The 18498-nt window shown below is 39.6% G+C and overlaps 1 protein-coding gene across 1 annotated transcript in view; it reads right to left on the reverse strand.

The window, feature by feature from the left end:
• The window catches only part of LOC126175379 (uncharacterized), a 195003-nt gene that overhangs the window by 122244 nt on the left and 54261 nt on the right, over positions 1 to 18498 (reverse strand). Inside the window, exon 2 of the mRNA XM_049922150.1 lies at positions 1404 to 1471. Within this exon, the coding sequence (XP_049778107.1) occupies positions 1404 to 1471 (68 nt within the window). The remainder of the gene's footprint in view (positions 1 to 1403; positions 1472 to 18498) is intronic.

The raw sequence follows: 18498 nt of genomic DNA on the forward strand, positions 1-18498 counted from the left end.
GTTATTGCTGTACACCTTTTCTTTAATATAGCCCTACAAATAGGAGTCTCTTGTATTCAGATCCGGAGAATATGGCGACCAATCAAGGCCCATGCTAGTGGCATCTGGGTACCCCAGAACCAGAATTCGGTCCCCAAAGCGCTCCTCCAGGACATCAAACACTCTCCTGCTTCGATTGGATCGAGCTACGTTTTGCACGAACCACATCTTGTCGAAATCAGGGTCACTTTGGATAATGGGGATGAAATAATCTTCCAAAACCTTCATGTACCGTTCGGTAGGTACCATGCCATCAAGGAATATCGCACCGATTATTCCGTGACTGGACACCCGTTGAAGATGAAGAGACTTCTCGATCGCTAAATGCAGATTCTCAGTCCCCCAAATGCCCCAGTGTTGATTATTGACGAGCCCATCCGAACGAGAGTGGCCTTCGTCGCTAAACCAAACCATACAGTGCATACTAATTCCCATCATACCCCGTGGCCAACCGTGCAGTTTGAATGTCCCAATGCAAACCTTTCAGAAGTTATGACGATTTTATATCATACCTGTATTTTTAAACTGTATTTGATCCACACGAATAAATAAATAAAAAATGAAAGGAGAGAAGTAGTAAATCTTCTGTCAGTCAAAAGCACGCTAATTAATAATTCCGAAAGAGATCTTAGTGAGCATTAAGATGAAATAGCAATTTTCATTCAATCCAAAATGCCTATTTTGCGTCTCAGAGATTATTGCACCTTGCGAGTCAGGAATTAACAGAATCAACTGCGCTATTTACAAGCAAAATTGTATTGCGTAATTTTGAACTTCATTAACGAAAAAAGGAGACAAGGTTTCTTGTGCCCGTTATTCAATCGCAAGAGAGATAAGAGAATCTGCTAACATACATGTAAACTTCAAAAAAATGGTTCAAATGGCTCTGAGCACTACGGGACTTAACATCTATGGTCATCAGTCCCCTAGAACTTAGAACTACTTAAACCTAACTAACCTAAGAACATCACACAACATACATGTAAACTCTTCGGATTACTGTGAAGTGTGATGCTCTGTATAGTAGCAGTTTCGATTGCGAAACGACGTGACGCATGACATTTCATTTAGCGTAAATTCATTACGCCTCTCACGACCAGAAGGGTCGTACCACTGTACGTGACACACAAGGTAGCTTGCGGAATAGAGATGTAGATGTACACACCCAGTTTAGTGATTCTGCATATTAGTAAGACATTGATGAGGCAGTATATGGCATGGAGAGATAGCTGCGTTGAAAAGAAAGAATTTTTAAAGAATATGCTGTCATTTATCTACTGCATAAATTTATGTGAAACTTCAAGAGAAAAAATAATGGTCGCCCAAACTAACAGTCAGTTACAAAGAGTTGGAACGATTCTTACCTCTCCTGCCTCAGACACTTCTCCCATGCTTTTTATGACCATATTCACAGTGACGATCAGAGGAGCGCCTGAAAGAAAGATAATAAACAGTTTTAAAAACTAACACCAACAAAGGAGTTCCCGCTTACGTATACTTGCTTAAAATTATGCATTGAGTCACATCCAAATAAACTACATTCTCGGTGGTCTCTTTTCGCTGCACAACAAAGAATAAGCGAAAATTAAATTTACGATGTAGCGAGAGGCGCGCACATAGCGAAAGTAACGGGCTGTGTTCGGATTTTATGATGCCACAGGGTGTTGTAACTGCACCTATATTATGTTTTTACGCAGACTAGTAACAAAACTAATAAAAATGTTGCAGTAGCTGCCGAAAGACTATTCAGGGACATTCACCGCTGGAATGATACTACTAACTGAGGAAACAAGTAATCGAGAGCACTGTCGTCGTGAAGTGATTTTAAAAAGAGGTCAACGATTATTGCTTTTACGTGACGTTCTCGTAAGTTTTAAGAACACCGACGAAGAGCGAGAGCTACGTGGTGCGATGAAACAGCCCTAAAGTTGCTTTGTTCCAAACAGCACAACCAAGAAATTTATGCCTAACTGATCTTGATTTTGTAAACACAAAGTAAACTGTGTGATGTTATGCACCGCTACCACATTTGTACAGTTGCGAATGATAACGCAGTAATGTATAATTCTGTGCTGGAAAACATCCGGCTCCACGCCCGAAATCACTATCATTAATTTGTAGTTTAATAGTAAAGTGTTTCACTAGAACGAGGCACACAAGAGAGGAATGGTAACCCGTACAATTACTGGGTTCAATCCCGTAAGTGACGGCCTGAATACAACAATTGGTTCGGTGGAAGAGTAAGTGATGGCTTGAATACAACAATTGGTTCGGTGGAAGCTACATCCAGAGGGTGAGTCCTGTGCAGTATAGGCGAGAATAAAATGCAACAACACCATTTTGCAGATTACATCGGAGATATCTGAAAGAGGTTATATTACATGAATATCATGCAAAACATTCTGGATTTCACTATGGTCCAAAAATGTTTCTGCCGTTGAATACACCCTGAAAGGAAAGGGAGTGGAGGAGTGACTTGGTGTAAAAAGGGTCGCAAGTTCAATTACAGAATACGATTTTCTGTTCTAAAAAAACATATCGTTTTTGATCAAAAACAGAGGTTTCTATTTTGATCTTACACTTCTGGAAGGAAAGAAGACAGAGTTTAACGTCCCATCGACAACGAGGTCATCAGAGACGGAGCACAAAGAAGGATGGTGAAGGAAATAGGCATTGTCCTCTCAAAGGAACCATTCCGGAAGTTGCGTGGGCGGATTAAGGGAAGTCACGGAAGACCTAAATCTGTATGGCCGGACGGCGTTTCGAAACGTCGCCCTCCATAATGTGAATCCAATGTGCTAACCACTGCGTCACCTCGTTCGTCGCTTCTGAAAGCCGTAGAAACAATAATTAGTGGTGTTATGCAAACATTTCTTTGTAATTTACAAGTTGTTTCATAATAAGAACAACATTACACTGAAGAGCAAAAGAAACTGGTACGCCTGCCTAATATCTTGCAGGGGCCACGCGAGCACGCAGACGTGCCGCAACAGGACGTGGCATGGACTCTACTCATGTCTGAAGTTGTGCTGGAGGGAATTGACACCATAGATCCGTAGGAATGCGAGGGGCTGGAGATCTCTCCTGAACAGGACGCTGCAAGACATCCCAGATATGCTCAAGAATGTCTGGGGAGTTTGGTGGCCAGCGAAAGTGTTTTAACTCAGGAGAGTGTTTCCGGAGCTGCTCTGCAGAAATTCTGGACTTTTGGGTGCCGTTTTGTCCCGCTGGAATTCCCAAAGTCCATCGGAATGCACAATAGACATGAATCGTCGCAGGTGATCAGACAGGATGCTTCGAAAGCCCATATCGATGATGTTTCGTTGAATGGTTCGCACGCTCACACTTGTTGATGGCCCGACATTGAAATCTGCAGCAATTTGCGGAAGGGTTGCACTTCCGTCACGTTGAACGATTCTCTTCAGTCGTTGTTGGTCCCGTTCTTACAGGATCTTTTTCCGGCCGCAGAGATGTCGGAGATTTGATGTTTTACCGAATTCCTGATATTCACTTTACACTCGTGAAATAGTCGTACGGGAAAATTCCCACTTCATCGCTACCTCGGAGATGCTGAGTTCCGTCGCTCGTGTTCCGACTACAGCCCCACGTTCAAACGCACTTAAATCGTGATAACCCGCCATTGTAGCAGCAGTAACCGATCTAACAACTGCGCCAGACACCTGTTGTCTTATATAGGCGTTGCCGACCGCGCCGCAGTATTCTGCCTGTTCACATATCTCTGTGTTCGAGTACGCATGCTTACAGCAATTTCTTTAGCTCTTATGTGCATAATAACAGTAATTTTATTAGAGGGAGGGCCTCACTTGTGTCACTGATTATCACCACTTATGCGGCGACTAAGGAACCTACGAGATCTCTCTGACGATGTACAAGTAAGTTCAAGATTGTCCGTGCATGGTGAAGAGAAAATTACCAGAAGAGACGAACTGCTCACAAGGTACTAGTTAAAAAAATAAAAACCTTAGTTCTATGGTGTAGGCTATTGGCACCAGGGAAATGACATATTGTAGCTTACATAAGCTAAAGCTATTCATCCAACAGCAATTAGCCATACGTAGAATGTGAGAAGTTACAACGACAATGTGACAAGAGAAATGATTGCAAAAAATATGAAAAAACTAAGATAATCCCTAGACAATTTCATCAATTTGGATCGCATATGCCACAGTTTCTGACTACTGTAACAAAATTATATATGCGTCTAAAGATTTCTTTAAGTATTTCACAGCTACTTCCATTTGGAAAACAAAAGGCAATAACTGAATCCGTTGGAAGCCCAGGAGACCATTAAAAAACATCAGGCAGACAGTATTAATCTAGTATTAAATTATCAAATTGCCCTTATTTAACGTTCGCTATTTTATTACATGTTACAGGCTACTGTGTTAATACGTGTAGTAGTATCTGTTTAAAGCATAGTATTAAATATCTCATTCTCTATACACAATACTCCAAAAAAAAAAAAAGCGGAAACATCGTAAAGTCGGGTTGTTGTATTTTTGTTTACCTTTAGGAACAGAAAATGTAGAGAAGCTCCTTTAATTTTTATTTTCTATCCCGCAATTTAAGTAGCTCGTATCTCTTCATTATTTCATTTATATTTGCAGAAAGCAGTATAAATTTTAAATTATTTGGATCAGCAGCTTTGCACACGTAGTTTGTTTACATACAGTTGCACATAGGTTAAAGTTTTGTAAATGTGTTTTCTTGTTTATCGATAATTTACTGGACCTATTCTCACTAAATTATTATTCAACCATGAGTCGAAAGTGCCCGACGTGCTATTGAATTGTTAGTTCTGGACTATTGTGTGATGGTTGCTGCAGTTTCTTCCACTGAGGTGAGTGTAGTGGTTTGGGAACTGGAGAAGTCAATGAGACTCTTCAGTGATTTTTGTAGTGTATGCAGATATGATTAGGAAAGATTTGGACGTGTTAAGGAGGAAGATAGGTAGAGAGACGGGGAAAGTGTGACAGGTAACAGAAGGAAGCTAGAGGTACAGACCAGCTTTTGCATCTGAAGTAGCTTCAGAGCACCAGGTTACTATTTTCTTTTTAAATACGATGCTGGCGTGTATCAGGTGACAGATGATTTAGCATAACCATGTAAGGATTTCGTGAAAGAAGACTCGATGGTTATAGTGTGTGACCAGGCAGTAGTATTGACAGATCCTGGGTACAAAATAGAGTGTGACCTGGTAAAGACTGCATCGACATCAAGACATACCAATGTTGACTTTGTATCTGTTCTGAGACGTCGTGATTGATTTCATTTTAACTCTTGCGTCAGTAGATGGAATTATACTAGACATGCCCTTCACTTCAACAGGAAAAGGAAGGTTAGCTGTTGGCAGAAAACTTGGGCGAGAGTGAGCGGGGGGAGGGGGGAGCGTGGAAGAGGCACTGTCATGAGTGATAAAATACCGCTGTCAGAGTAGCACATATTCTAAAATAGAGACGACAGGAAGAAACAAAGTTTTAACAGAGACTAGGATTGACAAAACTTTCAGTTTCATAAAGAAATTCGACAACATGATTCTAGCTTGTGGCTTCTGCATTCGTGAATTACACTCAACAGACACATTTGACATAATCTACCTCTCTGAACATAAGTGACGACTGGCACAGATGTGTTAAATCTTAACTGGGCACAATTCAGCATCTTATTTCTGTAGAACAGAAATGGGAAAAGGAGGAGTTACATATTCAACACTAATTGCCATAAACTTAGGAACAAAGATATCCATCAAATTTGCTTAGAGCAGCTGTGGAAGCATATGTGACAGAATGTCATAATAAAACCTTTATAATAGTGAACATCAGGTACTTTCAGGTAATTTTAATCTATTCGTAAATCACTTAGAAGCACTATTGATCTATTTAAGAGTAAAAGGAAAATAAATTGTGGTTTCTGCTTACTCCGATGTAAATTTCCTTAAAATCTATTCTAGTATGAATTTATTGCAGTTAGTAACATTATCATTCAATTTAATTCTTACCATAAATATCCCAAATAGGATAGTGAATTGTTCAAAAAATAGCCACTGATAATATATTTTGAGAAAAGTCTAATGAACAAAATTACATTACAGGAACAATAGTCAATATAGTCTCGGATCATGCAGTTCTTTTTGTTAAATGTCAACAGTGATCAGAATACAAAATCTATTAAATTTGAGTTAAATGGGGTAGTCAGTAAGCCAGGAATTGATTATTTAAGGTAGCTGCTCAAAGACATAAATTGGAGTGATAATAGAGAGCTAACAGCTTCACTGAAAAGAACAACGCTTTTATTAATAAAGTCCTTATCTTATTTGGAAGGTTTTTCCCCACAAAACTAGTGCAGATTAGAGCGAAGTCTAGAAGGAAGCCGCAGATTACTCAAGGAATAAATGTATTTTATAAAAAAATAAATAAAAAATAAAACTAAGTGCCAGTCTTCTGATGTTAATACTATGGCCCATTACAAGATGTACTGCAAAACAGTGACGAAAGCAACATAGGCATCGAAAAATTGCATTATGAGAAAAATATAGTCACATCAGGTGACAAAATAATGACACTATGGGACATAGTCAAGGGGAATGGTAGAGCCAGAAGTGAAGAGGAGCAGATAATATAAAAAGTACATTACACATTGGTAACTGATGTATGCAGAGTTCAAAATTTTTTCGTAGGCATTTCATAATTGTTACTGAAAAGATGGGGTTTTCATGTCCAGTGTATGCTGCTGTAGAATACCTGCTACTAATAACTTGAGTAATATGAATATGATCTTCACTACACCATCATAAAATGTTAAAATGAATAAATCCTATGGTTATGATAAAATAGAAACAAAGTTTAGTTAATAATGTTGTTCTGAGTTAAGTACCATTCTAATACTCCTGTGTAACCAGTCATTCATCAATGAAGTATTTCCCAAATGGTCCAGATATTCTGAAGTTAAGCCTTTGTATAAGAAAGGAGAGAACGAAATAGCGTTAAATTTCAGTCCAATTATACTTTTGTCAGCAGTTTCGAAAATTTTAGAAAAGGTAATATATAACCAGCAGCTTAACCGTTGGGCTACGAATAATATATTGTCAAAGTAATGTCTCGGATTTCTAAAGGGTTCCAGTGTTCAGAAAGCTATTTAGACATAGAGCGAGCAAGTTCTTAATTCAACACTCAATAAATTACAGGCTAATGGTATATTTAATAATCTGTCAAAGACACTTGAAAGTGTAAATCACAACATCTTGTTAAGCAAATTATAGTATTTCGAAGTAGCAGGAAACAAAAGTGTGTCAATAGAAAAGCTATCAAACAACATCTAGCTGGGAAATAATCACATGTGTTGTCTCAAAAGGTAAAATCTTAGTGTCCTTACCTCTTCTTGTGTATATAAATAACCTTTCATCTGCAACAACACTAGACGCCAAGTTTTTTTTTCGTTTGAAAATGACACAATATTGCAATATATAGCAAATCAAGTATAGTTTTCGAAATTTTTCCACGATTATTAAAAAGTGGTTGTAGGCAACTTTAAGTCATTAAATTTTGAAGAAAACACACTATATGCAATTCAGAACTTGTAGGACGTGTTCCCCTACTATGTGCCTAAAATATGACCAGCAGCGGCAGTGTTAAATGCTACGGATTACTACACGATAGTAAATTCAGCTTGGGGGAGCATATCACGGAACTGGTGAAGTGGCTAAACAAATCTTCATTTGAAATGAGCTGTTGCCAGGAAGGTGATATAAAAATAAAAATACTTCGTTTACATTCATTCCATTTTATCATACGGGATAAAGTTTAAGGGTAACTCATCACGAGGCCAACAAAAGTTTTTATTGTCCAGAAAGTGCTATATGAATTGTTTGTGGGTCGAACTCAAGAACTTTGTGGAGATGGCTGTTCATCGAACTGGGAACATTAACTAATGCTTGCCAACATATTTCCTCGTTAATGAAGTTTAGCATATAATGTCTCTTTTACAAAGCAATAGTTCATTTCACAAAATCAATAACAGAAATGAGTACAATTTGCACAAGAATTTAAAATCAATTACTTTGCTACAGAATAGCGTCCATTATTCAGGAACACACATTTTTAATAACTCGCCAGCAGTCATAAAAACTGTTTTACGTTTCAGTTTAACAAGAGCCAAAAAGGTTTTTTGGAAGCCATTTATTTCGACTCCACTGAAGAATTTTTTGGTAGAACTGCCTGATTTCTATACATTATCAGCGGCAGCAAGAAATGTATTGCTTTAACTCTGACTTCCGTAAATTTTCAGCACAATAATGTGATCAGTATAAATAAGTGCTGTTAACTGAGTTTTCCTTTTTATGATGCGTGACTACAACAGGCTAAATATTATCGTATGCTCGTCAGTGAATTGTTCATTTACATGTTTTGTTACATGTTTGTTATTACAGTCGACTCTCAATAATTTGAAATTTTAGGAGACAGAGAAAAAGTTCAATTTACCGATAGTTCGAATTACATACATATTACATACGCAGGGTAGGGCAAGTAAAAGTGGCCCAAAGAGCAAAGATCCAGGGCAAGGAAATACAGTACTAACCTGCCTACAGCAAATGTTGAAAGTGACCACCATTCATCTCTTCGCACTTTTGGGCCCTGGTCAACACGTTACTAATGAAAATGTTACACGTCATATTGAAAAGTGGTCGGTGATTTTCTTTTGAGAAAATGACATCCATCTGACATTGTCCAGACGTCTAGCGAATTTTCGATAGTGATGAGAGTTGAGAAGAAATAATCACTTCTGTTCTGGGGTATATGAGTGTAGGGTATGAAGCCAGGACCTTGCTTCGTTCAATGTGACTGGATTTAGCGGTTGTTCTTCGTTATCTTCCTCTTCCTCATCCTAACAGGCCAGCAGTTCAGCATCGGTTCGAAGACCATGGGCACCGAAGGCATCGTCAACATGAACGAAATCGCCAACGGTTAACTCACCACAGCAGGGTAGAACTTCCCCGCTTCAGACCGGTGGGATTGAGTTCATTTATTCTCATGACCGATGGCTGTTCCGCGTTTTCCTTTTTCATTATAAACCCCCCATTTCTGAAGCAGTTGTAATGAGGGGTAGTGCTGGCATATTTCCAGGCCTTATCAGTCATGGTTGCAGCATTCAAAACTGTTATATTCGTTTCCTCACCTTTTTCAGTGCTATCCAGCACTAGTGAAACAATTCCTCTGCGGTAGAGTGTTTTAAAATTTCGTATAATTCCCTGGTTCAATGATTACAATCTTGATCTCGTCCTGGGTGAGAGAAAAAATCCATTTTTCGTGATCGAGTGGTGGTGGCGGCTTGTTATGTACAGTGCAACTGTCAAAAACCGTAAAATTTTGTGTTTCTTGTATTTCATATCTCTATTAATTGAGGCCGGGCATTCGTTAAACAACTCAGTCGTCATCCATCTTATTTGAGCGGTAAGTTGTGGGAAGCGATTTAATCCATTGAAACAGCGTTGTGTTACAAATTTCCATGAGTGGTTTCAACTTCTTAGATCTGTCCATGTTACAGGCTAGAAGGATAGTTACTCTGTCCTTGTTCAGTCGTCCTCCAATGTTAGCGTGCTAAGAACCAGACATTTATAGGAAAAAAATCCTGGTTTTATCTATGTTGAATATGTTGCGCGGTCCGTAGCCATTCGAAAGCTGTTTTAATTCATCAGTATAATCAATACAAAGGGAACTGTCCATGCTCGTACTTTCTTCGCATACTTTTTTAACGTGAAGAAGTGGCTCTTTTTAAAATTGAGAGCCACCGCTCACTTGCCACAAATGCTTCAATCCCGAGAGACTGAGCAAAAGACTTCGCTCATCCCTTCAGCACGAAATCAACCAAGGGAATGTTTTGTCCTTTACACTGATTTATCCACTAGAGCAACAACTCCTGCAGATGGGGAATTTCGCCATGACGTGACCTTTTTCTTCCTGTTTCTGAGACAGTTTCGGTGACACGGACTTTAGTTTTTGCAATTGTCACCAACGTAGATGGTAAAATAGCGAACTGTTTCGCGACGTCTAGTTTCGACATTCCACTCTTCACAGTTTCAATAACAAGCTTTTATTTATTAACTGAAAGATACTGTTGTCATCTAAAACTCATGGCGTTTCTCAGTTTCAAGTAACACGGATTGACTGCAACACAGTACGAAAACAAACTGCAAACTGAATGGGCATGAGGTCGAGGAACAAACTACAGGTAGTCTGAGCCTGTACTGGGAATCACAGAAGCAGGGGGACTTCAGTCAGAATCACAGAAGTAGAGGACTTCAAATAATAGAGAGTGACTTCAGCTCACAGAGTGTTGGCGAAGTACCCTCACCACTACAACTTCGGATTACCGGGGGATCAAAACACATTTTTTTTAATTTATCGAGTTTTTCAAGGTAAAGGGAAAAATTTCAAATTATAGAAAGTTTCAAATTATCGAGTGTCCGTTTATCGAGAGTCGACTGTACTTTCTAAATGAAAAAAAAGTTTAAAGTGTTCTGAATTATTCCACGACCATCAGGACCATTTTTGTTGGTATCTGCAGAAGGCACATTAGTAAATCTCGTTTCCTTTGTAAATATATGTTATGTACCCTTGTTTTGAGACATACACTCCTGGAAATGGAAAAAAGAACACATTGACACCGGTGTGTCAGACCCACCATACTTGCTCCGGACACTGCGAGAGGGCTGTACAAGCAATGATCACACGCACGGCACAGCGGACACACCAGGAACCGCGGTGTTGGCCGTCGAATGGTGCTAGCTGCGCAGCATTTGTGCACCGCCGCCGTCAGTGTCAGCCAGTTTGCCGTGGCATACGGAGCTCCATCGCAGTCTTTAACACTGGTAGCATGCCGCGACAGCGTGGACGTGAACCGTATGTGCAGTTGACGGACTTTGAGCGAGGGCGTATAGTGGGCATGCGGGATGCCGGGTGGACGTACCGCCGAATTGCTCAACACGTGGGGCGTGAGGTCTCCACAGTACATCGATGTTGTCGCCAGTGGTCGGCGGAAGGTGCACGTGACCGTCGACCTGGGACCGGACCGCAGCGACGCACGGATGCACGCCAAGACCGTAGGATCCTACGCAGTGCCGTAGGGGACCGCACCGCCACTTCCCAGCAAATTAGGGACACTGTTGCTCCTGGGGTATCGGCGAGGACCATTCGCAACCGTCTCCATGAAGCTGGGCTACGGTCCCGCACACCGTTAGGCCGTCTTCCGCTCACGCCCCAACATCGTGCAGCCCGCCTCCAGTGGTGTCGCGACAGGCGTGAATGGAGGGACGAATGGAGACGTGTCGTCTTCAACGATGAGAGTCGCTTCTGCCTTGGTGCCAATGATGGTCGTATGCGTGTTTGGCGCCGTGCAGGTGAGCGCCACAATCAGGACTGCATACGACCGAGGCACACAGGGCCAACACCCGGCATCATGGTGTGGGGAGCGATCTCCTACACTGGCCGTACACCACTGGTGATCGTCGAGGGGACACTGAATAGTGCACGGTACATCCAAACCGTCATCGAACCCATCGTTCTACCATTCCTAGACCGGCAAGGGAACTTGCTGTTCCAACAGGACAATGCACGTCCGCATGTATCCCGTGCCACCCAACGTGCTCTAGAAGGTGTAAGTCAACTACCCTGGCCAGCAAGATCTCCGGATCTGTCCCCCATTGAGCATGTTTGGGACTGGATGAAGCGTCGTCTCACGCGGTCTGCATGTCCAGCACGAACGCTGGTCCAACTGAGGCGCCAGGTGGAAATGGCATGGCAAGCCGTTCCACAGGACTACATCCAGCATCTCTACGATCGTCTCCATGGGAGAATAGCAGCCTGCATTGCTGCGAAAGGTGGATATACACTGTACTAGTGCCGACATTGTGCATGCTCTGTTGCCTGTGTCTATGTGCCTGTGGTTCTGTCAGTGTGATCATGTGATGTATCTGACCCCAGGAATGTGTCAATAAAGTTTCCCCTTCCTGGGACAATGAATTCACGGTGTTCTTATTTCAATTTCCAGGAGTGTATTCTGCGTCTTGACGATCTCCTCACCATGTATGTATGGAGTATTTGCAACTGTTGTATATAAGCTGTTATAAGCATAAAGAATTGCACTCAACAAATAAAGTACATATGGTAGAGTAACCCAATATCACTAATAACAATAGAAATCAAATTGACAATCAAGTTAAGATACAAAAATAAGAATCTTGAAGGATAGCTTTAACTAATAAATATTGAATATTATGTAGAAACACAATAAGACGTATTACTGTTAATATTGTTACATAGTTGGAAATAAAAATGTATTGAGGATGTCCTCACCGTGGTTGTATCTAAGCACTATGCATCGAGCTCTTCCCACATTCCATTCCATTTCATTTATTCATTTTGCTTTGTACTAGACTGTTTTATTATGATTGTCAATGTGTACCAAATTATTATATATTTAGCTGTGTATCATATACACTTATCCGCTGCAGTAAACTGTAATTAGCCATATAACTGATTTACAGTTTACCTCATGTTTTTATTTCTAACTGTGTAACAATACTGACTTAATATCTCTTATGTTGTTTCTACATAACATTCCATATTTATTAGTTAAAGTTATCCTTCAGCACTCTTACTTTTGTATCTTAACTTGATTGACAATTTAATTTCTATTGCTACTAGTGATACTGGGTTATTCTATCAGATGTACTTTCTTTGTTAAGTGCAATTCTTTATACTTATAAATATAAATTTGTAACTGCTTTAAGTACTACATAGTGGCATATTTATATGTAGTACGATTTCTGTTTCTCATACTGTTCGGCCTCATCCTCTCTCTCTCTCTCTCTCTTTCTCTGTCACACACACACACACACACATACACACAGAATATTTTTCAGTGCTAAGATTTATCGTTCACTGGTATATTTCCATGACATTTATTAGTTATTTAGCTTTAAAATTTCAATACCATTACAACTGCAGTATCAAAAATCCCATTTACCCGTCTTTCCACCTGGCTCTTCATGTTTAATATCATTTTAGATATTGTTCAACATTTAATCTTTTATGACAACAGTCAGTTATGGTCTGACGACGGCCTTACAAAACAAACAACAGCTAACTAAGTAAAGTAATACGTGTACTGTAGAACATCCCAGTTGTTTAGGTTTCTCTGTTTTCTTTGGTTTACATAATTTGTTTACTAGTTCTCATGTGCTACTGCCATGTTCACTAAAACAATAATAACGATAAGCCCCTTGAACTGATACAACCAATCGCAATGTAGCCCCTAAGCCTGAATAATCTGAATTATTTGGGCGACACTTAAAAGCATACATCCCAAAAATTATGTAAAGTGTGTGACTTGCGGTATATTCATATTTCCATATCTAAAAGACATCTGATTACAAGCACACACACACACTTAATGGACAGATGTAACTTCCTCATGAATTATGTAAAATGGCAATATGTTGTAAAGAATATTTCCAATTACTTTTTCATTCTTCACAGCAAAAAGATGCTTGCATCAATACTTTACTGTCTCATGAGTAAACTTTCCATTTCACATTGTAACCTCCCCACCACATGTATTTCGTTATGAAATTTAGTCCAACTTTACCTCCCACTCTATAAAAAGTCTATGTATTATCAAAACTACGTACCCACAAACAGTTATCCATCTTAAACTTGTATGCTGATCCTTGCTTAAATAAAGCCTAATTTGAACTGTGCTGCAGTCTTACCTCAAACTTCTTCTCTTCTACAGTAACTACACTGTTAAAAATTTATATTTTTTGCGGCTTCCAATACATTCACCATATTCATCCTCGCTGTCCTTTACAATAAATCTTTCTTTATGTAACAGATACAATCACATGTCAACACTGCATTACTGAATACGTCCATCATCTACCACACTTCAACTAAAAACGTATCAGGCTGCACAGAGGCAAAGCCTGTTCCACAGCAAGACCAAAGATTATTTAACAGTAACATAACATGCTCTCTCTCTCTGTCTGACGCGCATATCGATAACTTACAAAAATCAAAATGACATGCCCATCTTACAACGTCTGTAAATTCCACTGGCAACTGTAGAGCATTCAACATAAAATATGAGAACGTGTATGAAATCTCTCCATAAACAGCTAACAAATTGCACTTATGCAATATAATTAATGATGTAGAAATACGTAGTTGCCAAAGATGAGTTTTTGCATAACTTCAAAATGCGAAATAAATTGTCAGTTGTAAGATTTTGTTACTTGTCACCGCCAAGAGATGGTAGAGTTTATAGTTCGCTTGTTGCACCATATATGGCATAAGGCACATCGGTTCGTCAGATTAATTATTTTCCACATCTTAATTGTTCTGTTACGCTTTTCAAGTGTCACAACGTTTTCCCATGTCCAAATGTTTGATAAAATAAGCAGCAATAGAAAAAATGGGATGTTAACATCAGGCGTTATTTTCGACACATACACATATCCGTTATAGCGTCCCCAGTGCCATATTACGAAAAGACTTAAAAACAATATTTATAAAGAAGAGACATTCATAAATTGAATAATATTTTTTTTTTCATGTAGCCGTAAAACAATAATTTCTCTGTCGAGAAATGCAAAGAAATGCAATGCAAAGAAATATAACAAAGTGATCTAAAGAGACGACAAGATACGCTCCTTTGTTAATTTTTTAGTCATCTTCACTTCTTCTCTTGTCTTTATTGTGTATCGATGGACATCTTTCGAGTGCTGGCAAATGTAAGCATATTTGTATGAGTTAAGCATATAATATAATGATTTAATATTATTGTGCACTTTTAATTTGTAAGAGGTGATCCCGATTTCATGTCCGCTTTCCTTGAATTAACCTGCATTCAAGTAATTTACAGCTCAACAATCGCAGCGGCTGATGCAGCCAACGACGCCATTACGTGGCGATATTAACTTATGAAAAATTTGCGGAAGCGGAAAACTCGCCCGCTATTAATATAATATTAATTTTTCTCCACAGCCGCCCGACGTTGCAGAAAATACTCTCGCGCGTGTGTGGGCCGCAATTTTAATTAATAACTAAAGATCTTTTGCTTTAAAGTGAATTGACTAGCCGAGGAAATTAATATGAAAAGTTTATTACATTGTTCAGCTTGTATGCTCATGTTTTAAGATGCCACAAGTCTAACATTCATTAACGTAACAAATAATTTGAGATTAATATTGTTAAAAAGGAGAACTTCAGGAAAGCATTTAATTGTAAAATCAAAATTAAATGGAATATCATTTTTATTAAGGCCCACCACGTAAGTCGGCAACAATCAAATAATAATAATAACAATAATAATATATTAAATTACGACGGCCGACGGACGCGAGACCGTTAAACGCATGCCTAAAAATGATTGCAAACTCTTGAAGTAAGTGCCTCAATGCTATTTCCAAATCTAAGCACATGTGGCTAAAAAAATAACATGCTAAACTGAGCCGGCCAGTGTGGCCGAGCGGTTCTAGGCGCTTCAGTCTCCCTCGGGCATGGATGTGTGTGATGTCCTTAGGTTAGTTAGGTTTAAATAGTTCTGAGTTCTAGGGGACTGATGACCTAAGATGTTAAGTCCCATAGTGCTCAGAGCCATTTGAACCAATTTTTTTGCTAAACTGAGTGAGGCCATGCAGCAACACTAATCTGACCTACCTTGTAACTGCAGAAAATATATGTTGTAAGAATGTAAGTGAGTCTGATTTTCAGGTCTACATTTATTGCAAGGCGAAATGGAGCTTCCGCGTTTAAATTGTTATGTGACGTTTTTCAAATGTTACAATGGTGTCCCCACATCGAATATACATAAAGGGTGCTGACGTTTCACTCTGATGATTTGTTGCTGGTGGTTCATACACAGTACTGTCATCACCTGACGTTTTTGCAATTTTTTCAGTAATATTTATCTTAGGAAGAGCCAGAGAGAAGAGGATAATGTATCACGTCGTAATCTAGAATAATATATTCAAATATATTCATTGACACTGATTAAGCGTTATAACTTTTTGTTACAAATAATAAGGCCTTGTTGAGGTTATTTATAATAACAGCTTTTGGGTCAAGCGCACGGTCCACTTCCACCCGTGTGTTTTAACCCGTTGCGTCCTGCGTGACGTCATGAGTTTATGTTGCGAAGAAAGTAAACGGCCTTTTATTGAACGTTCTTTGTGATTGTCTTAGTAAGTGGTGTAATGTATGTTGTTTGTAAACAACGTTATTTATCGAAGATATGTTGTGATGTACAAGTGTGGAGCCTGAGAGCACTGATTAAAATGTCGATACAAAAATAACAGCGATTATATTTTTATTTTTTCTCTCAAATATTTGTCTATTTCTTCCTGGATTTGGCACGATTTCCGAGGGTAAGGCTAGGCACAAATTTAAGAGCACAGCTTAAAATGTTACAAGTCAGATGTTTCGTAATTACAATTATAATATTGTTTTTATAATAATTTTTCAGTGTTTGTAACATAGTGCGTTTGCTGATGGTGAGTGATAGATCAAATGATCTTGAGTGAAACGAGTAGTGATGTTATTTCTAATTTTTGTTTCACATATACTTGGCTGTCTCGTTCGAATGTGTTGTCGTGGAGACGCTGCGTGTATGAAATGGGTTGTTCTTATATGAGTAGTGCTGTTGTTAGAGGTGGCTGACTCTTGTGGTGGATGTTTGTTTTTGTGACGTAGTTTGTAGTAATGGTTCAAATGGTTCAAATGGTTCTGAGCACGATGGGACTCAACATCTTAGGTCATAAGTCCCCTAGAACTTAGAACTACTTAAACCTAACTAACCTAAGGACATCACAAACACCCATGCCCGAGGCAGGATTCGAACCTGCGACCGTAGCAGTCCCGCGGTTCCGGACTGCAGCGCCAGAACCGCTAGACCACCGCGGCCGGCGCAGTAATGGTTCAGCTGAATGAGATCAGATCTTTGGTATTTATTGGTTATTTATTTGTTTTCGAGTTTAGAACTCTTACTTACCATTTTTAGTACGATTCCAATCAGATTTTTATATTCCCTTTCGGTATTCTGGAATAGTCTGCCTGTGTTATTTTTCGATCAAATCGTTTTGTGAGGGCGTGTCTGGTATTCCTGTCTTCCTTTTAGTCATGTAGGTGAAGCATTCACTGCGATTACACTTGTGTTTTTTTTTTAATATACAGGGTGATTAAAAAAGAATACCAAAACTTTAGGAATTTAAAACTCTGCAACGACAAAAGGCAGAGCTAAGCACTATCTGTCGGCGAATCAAGGGAGCTATAAAGTTTCATTTAGTTGTACATTTGTTCGCTTGAGACGCTGTTGACTAGGCGTCAGCGTCAGTTGATGCTAAGATGGCGACCGCTCAACAGAAAGCTTTCTGTGTTATTGAGTACGGCAGAAGTGAATCGACGACAGTTGGGGCACTGAGAATCCGCGGGACACAACTCACAAGGGAATGGTCAGACTTGTCATGCCGAAACATGTATTGCTTTTTTAGCACTGTTATTTAACTGTGCAAAAGGTCCGTGTGCAAAATTGTAGCTGCTGACATGAACTGGAAGTCACCTAAAAAAAATCACGAACATGGCTGTTTTTTCTGCTTGGCGCTTGCAGTGACGGCTGGCCACCCCTGGAAATGGCGAGTCGCGAGCGTTGTGCGCATGGTCGGGAAGTGCGGCCGTCTTATCGCGGCGTTCGCTAAAGAGGAATATCGCTGCACGGTTTTGGTGGAAAGGGGAAACGAATATTCGTTTCTGTGGCATGCACGTCCTTTTAATTTCTGGTAGGTAATTCGAAACATACCGTCCGGAAACTGGTTAGAGATGTGAAAGATGTTCTGTACATGTTCATCTATACTCCGCAAGCCACTTTACGGTGAACATTCAATCTCCCCTCACAGGTGATGGCGAACCCTGTAAATGTTTTGTTGCTTGCCATGGAGATATACCATAGACACCAAATGAAGCAATCAACAGAAAACACGCGGAAGACTATGTGTTGTGCTACATGGTTGTTAAACTTCTAGACGGGCATGTAAATGGCGCAGACATGTGGTTAGAAACAACTGAAACACTCGATATTGCAGACTGTGAATCTACAGAAGGCAAAGACACCGACGAATATTGCGCTCATGAAGACTCTTCGAGTGATAGTGCCACGTACCATCATCAATTATCTCCGAAAGTAACACCAGCAACTACAATTACCTTATCAGACAAAGAAAAAGCGGTGACGTATTGGTTGAACAAAAGTAGTAAGAAACGCCTACGTGTCAGTACTGTTCAAAATAAGTATCGCTTTGTCCGTTCTGAACGTGAATTGTATAGATGGGAAAAGGAAGTCGCTGGACGACGTAAGAGTCGACTGGAAATTGCTACAGAGATAGATGCGCGA

Source organism: Schistocerca cancellata, chromosome 3, assembly GCF_023864275.1.
Source record: "Schistocerca cancellata isolate TAMUIC-IGC-003103 chromosome 3, iqSchCanc2.1, whole genome shotgun sequence".
In the NCBI taxonomy this organism is placed as follows: domain Eukaryota; kingdom Metazoa; phylum Arthropoda; class Insecta; order Orthoptera; family Acrididae; genus Schistocerca; species Schistocerca cancellata.